Below are 12,223 nucleotides of genomic sequence, written 5' to 3' on the forward strand. Positions count from 1 at the left end.
TTTGAATTCCACCCTTTGGCGAACAGGGAGCCAGTGCAAGGCCTTGAGGGCTGGTTTTGCTGACACTCTCGAAGGAAGGTTCGTGAGCAGACGGGCCGCAGCGTTCTGTGTCCGCTGTAGTCTAGTCAGGGTGGCCTCTGGAGCACCCAGGTAGACCATATTGCTGTAGTCAAGACGGGACAATACTAGCCCCTGGATAAGAAGTTTCCTAGAGGCAGGTGGTAGTAATGGGAGGATCTTACGGGTGGTGCGCATGAGCCCAAAACAGGTGCCAGCAGTTTTGGCCGCTTGCGTCTTCATGGTGAGCTCCGGTTCGAGCCATACTCCAAGGGTTTTGATTTCACGCTTCGGGGAGGGGATTTCTCTGAATACGTCGGGCCAGACTGTTGGGGGGATAGTTGCCCATTTTTTTCCCAGGAGCATCACTTCGGTCTTAGACCCATTGTGGCCTATTGTGGCCGTTACCGCAATCCGCTGCCCCGCTGACTTCAGTGGCTCCGCCTCCACTTCCAATAGGAAGCTGCTTCCAAAAACCAATCACAGAGCGAGTGTGCATTCCTGTGAGCGCCCTCGTTCCCATTTGAGGTACACTCATCACATTAAAAGGTATTCACATGGCTAATCTTTCAAAATACAGTGTTGTCTTTATTTTAATGTTAATTTATGTTCAAGTAAATTATAATAAATGTAGCTTTCCAAAAGCAATTACTTTTTTATGTAGTTCTATGTGGTGAGGAGCAATGTACAATATGTCTGTAAACTAAAAGGTAAAATTGTATATTTACCTACTAGATTATTTCAACTAGTTTGGATAATCATCTAGATTGACCCACCAGAGGGATTGGGAGGCATAATGTAATTTGACAGATATGCAAAGAAAATTAGTGCATTTACACGTTTTTATCTTTATTTACTGATGCAGAATAGATTTTATTTGTTTTAAATACAAACTGTCTTACAAACCACCTACAAGAATACATCCAAAATTCAAACATTCACTGCTACAGAAAATGTGTGATCTACTAAAACCACATTTAAACATTGAAATACAAAACATTATGTCCAGTATGACTTTTCTGTGGTTAAAAATTCATGCCCAACCCTATGCCATTGGCGGTTCATAGTAGCACTTCCAGAAAAACCACTTGTGCATTTTCCAGCAATAAGAAGTCTATTATTTTCAAATCACTTTCTTCCTCATTTGTACAAAGGCAATTTTTACTCCCATTTGTAAATAGCCCTCCCCAATTATTTGCAACTGCCCTAAATTTTACTTATCATGGCCTTAATAACCAATTGTCCAATAAAGCGCTCATTTGTAAAAAAAAAAAAACACGTATTTCTGATAAGATGTGGGATATGTTCAAATGGTCATGTTAGGTAGAGAAATTGGACATGCTTTCAAAATTCCTCCTTTTGGCCACCTTTTACATCTCACTTTTTATTTTTACAAATACTTTTAGGCAGAGACTTTTCATGTTCTCATTGACCATGAGAATAGCACCTCAAGCTGTATTGCGGATTATGCAAAGGTGCAAAAATGCCTCAATTAATAATCACAAATGGGAAAAAAACTGCCATATTTTTCCTAAAATATTTACTAGGGTAACAATTACAGATTAAATCGATTCTAGTCATGAAGAGCTTGTGTAACACTTTAGAAGTTTCAGAAAAACAACAAGAAAATATGCATTCAGCCAAACTGGTTGAGGAATCTCCAGGATTTTAAGAACATGGTGTCTACTAATAAAAGGTGCTCCAGAAATTCACACACAAAAAACCTGTATTAAAAGGTGGATATGAACAGTTCTGTTTCAGGCTATCTACAAATGGAATTTTACATGAATATTAACCTCAGCCTTTAGGCTAAGCATGAGTTCACATATTACAGTACAGGTTAACCAAGAAAGCATGGCAGGATCAAGTTTTTGCTTTTCTAATTCATGGGATGACGTTGAGGACGGTGTATAGGTACTGGGATAGATCACCAATACTTTAATATTCTCAGTAAAGGCACCATAGGTGGTGTAACAGTATGTAATGAGATCCCAAAAACTATGGACCCATTTAGTGTTAGGGCTGGATCCCATGGTCATAGTGAAACAAATGGGGCACTGCAGTCCGCCCAAGTGTGCTACCCATAGGGACTGGCACTTAACTGCTTATGGGGGTGATTTACTCTGGCAGGAATGCTGAATGAATTTTGACAAAATGTATGGACCCTTAAAAGAATACTTTAGCTTAGTATGACCAACAAATGTAATTATTTTCCAATGTGACGACGCCTGGCTGTGGCGATGTGAGAAAGTGGTTCTTTTTCAATGGCTAGCCTCCACTTTTTGCGTAGTTTTGATGTGGTTTTAATTGTAGTGCACATGGTCCCTGCCAACCAGGTCCCCTGCAATCCCTCTCCCTGGGACCATGCCACTGCAGCTCCAATGTAAGCGAGAAAACAACAGTCGACCTGGAACCCTGACTGAGTGACATGCCAACCAGCACTGCCTGAAGGCATAGGTAAGCCACCCCTCTAACAAGCCTCACAACACTATGGCAGGGTGCACTATACCACAGGTGGGGGCATACCTGCAGTAGCAGATCTGACACTACAACATAGTGGTCTACTCCTTAATATTTTAAGTGCCAAGGAAGGCATAGAGAGTACATGGGCTGGAAACTCGACAACTCTAGTTCCACATCACCAGGATGGCTTCACTAAACACAGGAGTGTTTTGTACCAAACTAATACTCTCAATAAATCCACATTGCTGACAGAGTGGAATTTATTTTATCATGTACCCAGAGGGCACCTCAGGTGCCACCTGAAAACATAGCAATCACTGTGATCTCAGATCGGCTGTAGGCAGCCAGCCACCCTCTCTGGGACCAGACGCAATGCACATCCTTGGCAAAGGCGTCATACCTGCTCCTCCAGGACAGGCCAGTGCTCGTAGAGGGAAGCTTCAAAGGCCTGAAGACTTAGTAATGCGACCCCCAGTCTCTGCTGCTAGCAGCAGATGGCATCCCCTGATTTACACCTCCACTTTAGGTAGGAAAACCGGCAGGAAAACGTAGAAGAATAGGTGCGCTCACCTCTTCTAACTCCAACCCTGAGGTGGGGGAGGCGACGGGCAGCACATCTTTCAGTCCCCGCCATCTTGAAGATGGTGAGACCCCTTCAATCAGGGCTAAGTCTACGCCCCCTCCCACAGAAGGGTGGCATAACAGAGGGTGTAGTCACCCCAGGTAAGGTGCCCATTGCCCTACCTGCTACTCCCCTAAAAACACCCAAACATTCAGTATTTAGGTGGCTTCCCCAGACCTGGAAAGTAGATCTGCGATGACCTAAGAAGCATGAAGATGGCCCTGAAGGGAAGACTGAAGACTAAGACTGCCTTGGCCCCAGCCCCACCGGCCTATCTCCAGCTTCTGCAAGCAGTCTTGCAGCCAGCGACCTATGAAAATCCTGGGTGGACTGCTGCCTTCGAAAAAGACACGAATCTCCGGTGGACAGCTGACCTGTCCAAAAAAAACAAGCTCCAAGGACCCCGGATCCATGTCTCCTGCCCACTCCGCACCCAACGCCCACGGCCCAAGTCTGAGTGGCTCACCTGGGCAGAGAAGTCACCCCAGAGATCCTGACCTTAAGTCAAGCGTGAGCTGACCCCTCCTGGACTCTACAACTGCACCTGCAGCCTGAATCCAGACGCTCTCCCGACCAACTCCAGTAAGAAGACTCAGGCATCGAAAGGAACTCCCTGCACCTGAAGCACCTAGGCATTGGTGACCTGAACCAACGGTGTCCCTACTACTCCCTACATCTCCACTTAACATGGTTGTCATTGGTCTCCCTCTGGCAACCACCGGTGTCACGCCTGCAGACTGTCTGCTAAAAGAAGAATCTCCATAGAAAAGCAATGGATGCCCAATGCGGATTCTGCACCCGGCCGCCCCATGTGCCACTGGTCATGTACATTTGGTGCTGCTTTGTGCCCCCACCCGCCGTGCTGGTGCTAATCCCCAAAGCCTGGCTCCTGCAACTGATTTAACTACCTGCAAGCAGTGTGGCGCCAGGCACCCTAGTCTCCATTGAAAAGCATTGGACCAAACTCAGTTTTTGACCTCTGCACCCAGCCGTCCCTGTGCCGTTGGTGGTGCAGTTCTGGTACTTACCTGACCCTTGCTGACTTTTGGTTCAAACTGGGATTTTAAGTGCAATACTGTTTAACCACAATATTGTTTAAAAACGTACTTACCTTATTGAGAAGATCTTGGTCTTCAAACAAAATACAAAGTATATTTTTATAAAATTGGACTGCATCTCCAAGAGTCATGTATCCATTAGTAATAAGTGTTGTGGAATAAATGTCTTACACTCCTTTGTGCTGGGCTCATGGGGAACCGCTGTACTGCATGCACAGTATTACCACCTAGTGGCAATATAATATGCAGAGCCAGCCTCCTACAATAGAGTTTGGTTAACGGGGTTAAAATAGCCACAGTTTTGCTATATAGAGGGACTGTGCCGAAAGCATCAACATAAATGTGGTACGAGGTGGAGTACAAGATGGCTAAGTAGACAGAATTGCATTTTGTTCATGATGCTGTTAGTTTGTTGCTTCATGAAAATGATCAATAAAGATGGAATCAAATAAGAAAAAAGCAACAAAGTGCAGCACGCCACAAAGTCAACAGTACCACATTTAGATTATCCAATTCCGCCTGCTAAGGCAATGTTAATTGACTTAAGGAATACCTAAGCTACCACTAAAACTGTCTGGCACACTGACTGTCCCCCAGTTTACACGCAATAAAATGTTGCTACCTAAATTAAAGATGAGCCACTATAACTAAGATGACATCACAGGACTACTCACACTGATCTGAGATGGAAGACTCCAGCATGTTTAAGGCTCCAAGGTGACCATCATAACAGACAATACTAATGGCAGATGTTGCTGCAGAAACACTTATAACAAAGCACTTTACAATTATGACAACAACAGCAAAAAAAAAAAATCACAGTAAAAACACAAATGAGATGAGGAGAATGGCACACGAATACATTTTATTCCACTTTATGGGGGCTGTTAAAAGCCACTACCTTGCTATTAGCAAATGTTATTGTATATATCCGCACAGTAAACAGGAAAGGAGATAACGTTTTATGAAAAAAATCACAACAATTAACAACTTGAATCCTAAGCGAGATAAAGGCAGTTTGCCACTAAATAACTATTCAAAAATGAGCAATAAATTACCTCTTCCTTCTTGACCTCTTTTTCCGGATGCTGCAAGAATTCCACCTTTATCGCTCCCGTTGGTGGCAGTTCCGGTGGCGGTAGATAACTCTTGTTATTTAGAGCCTCAAAAAGCTTGTCAACGAATCCATGCGTCTCTTTAAATTAACACGAGTAAACAATAAGAACAGCACAGGTTTAACAACTGACGAAGAAATTCTTAATGGAATTAGATATATAAATATGCAGCCTTTAGTGAGTCCTTCAAATGAAATGACAATACGAACAAAAAAAATACCAATCTGAAATTCACATTATATAAGAAACAAATAACAAAAGAGATTTCATGTTGAGGATTACTTTTCCAAGAGAGCGGTTTAATTTCTTGAGAACCCCACAATCGCTTATCAGCTATAGATAGTAAGGACCATTCTCCTACAACCTCAATCGATTGAAAATAATCATTGTTGGATGTAGGCCTCAATATAACAGATCATGGACATGTAAATGCACGTAAACTAGTTTAATAATAGCTGTCAAATAACATTAGCGCCCACTCGTACTCAAGCCAATCATCTCAAAATAGGAGTGTAGCGTCTTCTCCTTGTCACACTCCAATATCCAGCAGTGTCGCCACCTCCCGACTGAAGAACACCGTTAAAGATTTTGGAAGTAGTCATTTGAACCGAAGCTGGGCCACATTGATACATTACTTGTCTCACGGTGAGGGAGATCTTTTCCTTCCATTATATTTATATCACAGTCAACATAGTACTAAGTGTATCGCACAAAGTTATTACCAAATACATTCCTGTATCTTAATGACACTTACCAGTTACCTCCTATATTCAAATTAAACCACGCCAGAACCACGTTTTTGGGGAATATGTTCCTCTCAGCTGCGTTACTTCGACACAGACTGTTTAGCACTGGATGACAAAAAGTTTCTGTAATCAGCCTATTGCCTCCAGATAGCATGGGATTGGGATCTGGGGCACCAGATACAAGACTCACACTGGGAGTATTGCTGCGCCCAGACCAAAATTGTCTCAATTAACAGTAAACTAAATTGATACATTTTAAATTTTTATGAAGAGCATACATGTCCCCAGCGAAAATTCACAGGATTAACCCCAATCGGCCACACACTTGTCCCAAGTGTGCTACACACCGAGCTGTTTTTGCCCACATTACTTGGAATTGTGTAAAAATAGGATGATAATGGAGGGCCATCTTCACTCTCTTATCTAAGATAACACTGCACACTATAGCCCCTGTACCTGCAATAGCTCTGTTGGGGAACGTGCGAGAGATTCCAGAGGCAATAAGCAAATTTACAGCTATTGCGCTGCTATTGGCTATGGGAGAAAGCACTGCACTGGGGGAGCAAAGTTACTCCTGGCTTAGTAGTCTGGTATACTGTAATACAAATAGTAAACTATTTGCCATGACTCAACCCTTGGCGTCTAGGCCAGGGGACATCTGGGGGCCACTTAAGTGTTACTTGCTGGAAGTGGGCTCGTCCCCTCTTTCGTAGCAGTCAGCAATAATAGTGCCTGCCGGGGTAGGTTAAACCTCCGAGACGGTCTCGGATGCATGTAAGCACCTAAAAAATGCGTGAGGTGGGCAATAAACCTTGGCATAAAGGGACAATTGCAGGTTGACTAATCGTTGATTTAGTAAAGAAATGTGTATGTTACCCCGAATACCAGTGTGCATTATGTACTTGATCATTTCTCTAAACAATGTACTTTGTAAGGTTGCAATGAGCAGTAGTGTAAATAATTGTGTTATTACTTAAAATCGTTACAATATTGTGTAAATCAGGGAATAAAAACATTTTTTAGAAGCCATCGAGATAAAAAAAAGATGCCAAGTCCGCCGCGTTTAAGCATACAATTAAGGCATGACAGCAGTAGGGGTGGGCGGAATTTGTATAGTCGTGCTATGCAAAGTTAAGCGAAACGGAAAAAAATCTCTGCGAACACGCAGAAATTCCGCGAATACACGGAATTGCTTGTTCGCGATGCTTTTTTCGTGTTCGCAATCGCTGTTTGCGAGCTCGGGGACAAACATCCCGCGAACACGCATTTTGAGAACGGGAACAAGCGAAAAATTCCGCGGAGCTGCGGAATGCAGAATTTTGGGCAATTTCACGTTCTCTGCAGTACGCGAAATTCCGCAAATTCTGCGAGCGGACCGGAATTTACCGCCCAGGCCTAGACAGCAGTACAGATGGTCCAAGGTTAAAAGGAGGGGCTTCATAAGAATCCTTTGTTTAAAGATAAGGCATGGACGTACACACGATACGTGCAGAATAACTAAATGCACAGTTTGCAACTTGTGTCAATGTCTTTGGTCGCCCATGGCAGAACTTGATCTTTACAAGGGAAGATATTTAAATCGATATTGGAAGAGTTTTTTAGTAGATTTTGCCAAACAGCACTGCCACAAATATTCTTGGCAAGTTGGTAACTTGTTTTTGAAAAAGGAGATTTTTCTTGCGATTTTATTCCCCCCTTTTTTAGGTTTTGCCTGGCGAAAAGATGCGCTCTGCGCATCTTTTTCGCGCAGGCGAAAACCTGATGAGAACTGTAGTGTGGCTTTGGGTCGGCCCTCGTCATTCATTGGCTGGCTCCATAAATGGAGCCTAGCCATTGGACGAGGGGCCTGTCCGTCAATGCCGGACCAGATTCGGGGGCGTTCCCGAGATTCTTTGGCTTTTGCCGACATCACGCGACGTCAGCCGGGAACGCCCCCGAATCTGTGCTGGCATTGACGGCACCCGCCCTCATTGCACTCCCTGCCAAAGGCACGATGCCGATTTCAGCCGTACAACCTGGCCGTCTCCAATCTTGTCACCAATTGTCTGGCCTCAGTGGCCGGAAGTCTCGGCTGCCGGGTGAGGGGAGGTTGCAGCATTTCTGTCAACCCCGTCATCTCTACCTGTGGGGGTGTGGAGCAGTGCAGCGCCCCGGACCAGTTGTCAGCCTCCGTGAAGCTTGTGTGCACACGAGGATTGCGCTGCAGCTTGTGTGCACACGAGGAGTGAGCTGCGGCTTGTGTGTGCACACGAGTGTGCACTTCCTGTGCACACCTCGACTCCGCGGGGCCTCCTCCCTCGGAAGGCTGTCAGATGGCTGTAGAGTTGCTCTCCCTGCCGTCAATGCCCCCAGCGAAGACGAAGTGAGCGTCAGGCAGGGCTCCTCGGGTGTCATCTCACCCTCCTCCCGACCAATGAGGGGCGGTGTGGCGGGAGGGGCAGGCGGAGGGCAGGAACTCCGCTCTGAAGGACGTTCCAGCCCCTGTGAAGCCGAGCACACTCACCTCCCCTCTGCACCCACCCGTGCCAGCCCTACCCCGCCCTCCACACCCCTCCTTGCCCACTCAACACGAAGGCTCTGACCACATTTGAACTTTAGTGGCCATCAGTGCATTAGAAGCGAGAAGCCTTTGTATGCTCTTAAAGGAGCCGCCGACCATTCCCCGGAGCCCGGGGCAGAAAGTGGAACTTGAACCCTCGGCGGTGAGAGAAATGCGCTTGTTTTAATTACTACCGAGCGCGGGGACACCATGCTCGGTTTGGCAGCCTCCCGATGTATATATAGCAGGCCTGTTCCGCAAGATGCCCGCGAACAGCAGGGATGGCTCTCAGGAGGTCGGTACAACAGCGGCACAGTGAGTACAGGCGAGGGGGGAGGACCTCGGTAGGGTGAGGGTGAAGTGTGTCTGTGAGAGGGCTCCGGGAGGCAGCAGGGAGCACCGGGCAGTGTGGAGGTGGCGCTCTGAGAGGACAGGCCAGCGGCGAGGGAGGAGCAGTGACGGTTACTTGAAAAGCCGTCCCTTTCCGTAAACTGCCCGAAGTGCAATGGTGCGAAAATTAAATAGAAGAGGGAGGAAAAATAAACTGTGCCCATTGTCGTTTTGGGATTCCGCGCAGTTACGTGACTTTCTTTGCAAGAGGCGCGCTCTGGAGTAAGAGCAATAAACGAGTCCAGTACTTTACTCTAATTGGTTGTGTGGGCTACACAAACAGTCCCAGGGCCTATCTCAGCTGATCGTTTCGGAAGAGGGCGGGTTAAACGCAGAGGGTCATTGAGGATAGCTCATTCCTGCTGCTGCTCTCTGTCCAGCTGATGTTACCACTAATCAGCTTAAACTCCTCTCCCTTTCCAACAGGTAAGAAACTTCACTCTATGCCGATGGACGATGCGCCACATTACCCTGTATTGGGATAAAGCCAGGAACCACATTTTCCTCGGACTCCCAGATGAGTTACTCACGGCGAACTGCAGCTGCTTCAGTGGAAGGGAGAGGAAAGCGTGTTTCGTGTCAGACAAAAGTGCCCTTTAAGCTTAACTAAAGAGAGTGATGTTTGGGTTGGGGCCACTAAAGGTTCCTCAAAATCGCTTCTAGTCTGGCCCAACTGAAAGCGAAAAAAGGCTACTCGAATTAAAAGCAAAAAAAACAAACAGTCAAGCAAGCACTTGCTCAATAGACAATCTTCTTCACAACAGACGAAGGGCGAGGGACGGGTGGGAAGAGTGTAGTGTAAGAGGAGGAGACCGTGTGGGAAGAGTACTAGGGGAGGGAATTGAAGGACGAGAGTGTGCATGAAGAGCAGTGCTTGAAGAGTGCCAGGGCATTCCCCGGTAAAGCCAACAATGAACACTGAAGCAGACCCTATGGGGCACTCTACTTCCGTCATTTGCCAGCTGAAAAACACTTTCTGTCAACCCCGTCATCTCTACCTGTGGGGGTGTGGAGCAGTGCAGCGCCCCGGACCAGTTGTCAGCCTCCGTGAAGCTTGTGTGCACACGAGGATTGCGCTGCAGCTTGTGTGCACACGAGGAGTGAGCTGCGGCTTGTGTGTGCACACGAGTGTGCACTTCCTGTGCACACCTCGACTCCGCGGGGCCTCCTCCCTCGGAAGGCTGTCAGATGGCTGTAGAGTTGCTCTCCCTGCCGTCAATGCCCCCAGCGAAGACGAAGTGAGCGTCAGGCAGGGCTCCTCGGGTGTCATCTCACCCTCCTCCCGACCAATGAGGGGCGGTGTGGCGGGAGGGGCAGGCGGAGGGCAGGAACTCCGCTCTGAAGGACGTTCCAGCCCCTGTGAAGCCGAGCACACTCACCTCCCCTCTGCACCCACCCGTGCCAGCCCTACCCCGCCCTCCACACCCCTCCTTGCCCACTCAACACGAAGGCTCTGACCACATTTGAACTTTAGTGGCCGTCAGTGCATTAGAAGCGAGAAGCCTTTGTATGCTCTTAAAGGAGCCGCCGACCATTCCCCGGAGCCCGGGGCAGAAAGTGGAACTTGAACCCTCGGCGGTGAGAGAAATGCGCTTGTTTTAATTACTACCGAGCGCGGGGACACCATGCTCGGTTTGGCAGCCTCCCGATGTATATATAGCAGGCCTGTTCCGCAAGATGCCCGCGAACAGCAGGGATGGCTCTCAGGAGGTCGGTACAACAGCGGCACAGTGAGTACAGGCGAGGGGGAGGACCTCGGTAGGGTGAGGGTGAAGTGTGTCTGTGAGAGGGCTCCGGGAGGCAGCAGGGAGCACCGGGCAGTGTGGAGGTGGCGCTCTGAGAGGACAGGCCAGCGGCGAGGGAGGAGCAGTGACGGTTACTTGAAAAGCCGTCCCTTTCCGTAAACTGCCCGAAGTGCAATGGTGCGAAAATTAAATAGAAGAGGGAGGAAAAATAAACTGTGCCCATTGTCGTTTTGGGATTCCGCGCAGTTACGTGACTTTCTTTGCAAGAGGCGCGCTCTGGAGTAAGAGCAATAAACGAGTCCAGTACTTTACTCTAATTGGTTGTGTGGGCTACACAAACAGTCCCAGGGCCTATCTCAGCTGATCGTTTCGGAAGAGGGCGGGTTAAACGCAGAGGGTCATTGAGGATAGCTCATTCCTGCTGCTGCTCTCTGTCCAGCTGCTGTTACCACTAATCAGCTTAAACTCCTCTCCCTTTCCAACAGGTAAGAAACTTCACTCTATGCCGATGGACGATGCGCCACATTACCCTGTATTGGGATAAAGCCAGGAACCACATTTTCCTCGGACTCCCAGATGAGTTACTCACGGCGAACTTCAGCTGCTTCAGTGGAAGGGAGAGGAAAGCGTGTTTCGTGTCAGACAAAAGTGCCCTTTAAGCTTAACTAAAGAGAGTGATGTTTGGGTTGGGGCCACTAAAGGTTCCTCAAAATCGCTTCTAGTCTGGCCCAACTGAAAGCGAAAAAAGGCTACTCGAATTAAAAGCAAAAAAAACAAACAGTCAAGCAAGCACTTGCTCAATAGACAATCTTCTTCACAACAGACGAAGGGCGAGGGACGGGTGGGAAGAGTGTAGTGTAAGAGGAGGAGACCGTGTGGGAAGAGTACTAGGGGAGGGAATTGAAGGACGAGAGTGTGCATGAAGAGCAGTGCTTGAAGAGTGCCAGGGCATTCCCCGGTAAATGCAGCAGGTGAAACGTGCATCATTTTACATTCCTTCCGACTAGCGGTTCTTCCATGATTTCCTCCCCCCCCCCCCGCCCTCCTCTGTTACTTGTATACCTTTGTGGGGTTCTTCTTGTGTTATTGACACACAATATTAATATCCTCTTTCGATGTAGACTCTCCCAGAGACTGTTTTTAGACCATGCACTACTTGAGCTTCTTACATGTCACTATATGACACTATATTACCTTCTCCTACCACTCTCCAGTGTCACCTGCGTAACTGCCTTTATTCATCCTCCAGTGCGTTTGTGTGCTTAATACACGTATCATTACGAACTCTCGTCCTTTTCATTTACGTGACCCCCTTCTATTTGCCTGTAACTACGCTTGGGCTCGGGCTTGCAGTGTGTGTGAGGGCTTGCAGTGTGTGTGAGGGCTTGCAGTGTGTTGGGGGGGCTTGCAGTGTGTGGGGGGGCTTGCAGTGTGTTGGGGGGCTTGCAGTGTGTGGGGGGGGCTCGCAGTGTGTGGGGGGGCTCGCAG

General features: G+C 47.5%; 1 protein-coding gene across 8 annotated transcripts in view; it reads right to left on the reverse strand.

The window, feature by feature from the left end:
• The window catches only part of RBM26 (RNA binding motif protein 26), an 812,370-nt gene that overhangs the window by 679,746 nt on the left and 120,401 nt on the right, over positions 1-12,223 (reverse strand). For all 8 annotated transcript variants that reach the window (XR_013599857.1, XR_013599856.1, XM_078657487.1 and 5 more), the window contains exon 3: positions 5,259-5,395. Coding sequence is in view for 6 of the 8 variants with exons in the window: in XM_078657487.1 (XP_078513613.1) it covers positions 5,259-5,395 (137 nt within the window). In the remaining 2 variants the exon portion in view is untranslated. The remainder of the gene's footprint in view (positions 1-5,258; positions 5,396-12,223) is intronic.

This window comes from Lissotriton helveticus, chromosome 8 (genome assembly GCF_964261635.1).
Source record: "Lissotriton helveticus chromosome 8, aLisHel1.1, whole genome shotgun sequence".
Taxonomy (NCBI): Eukaryota; Metazoa; Chordata; class Amphibia; order Caudata; family Salamandridae; genus Lissotriton; species Lissotriton helveticus.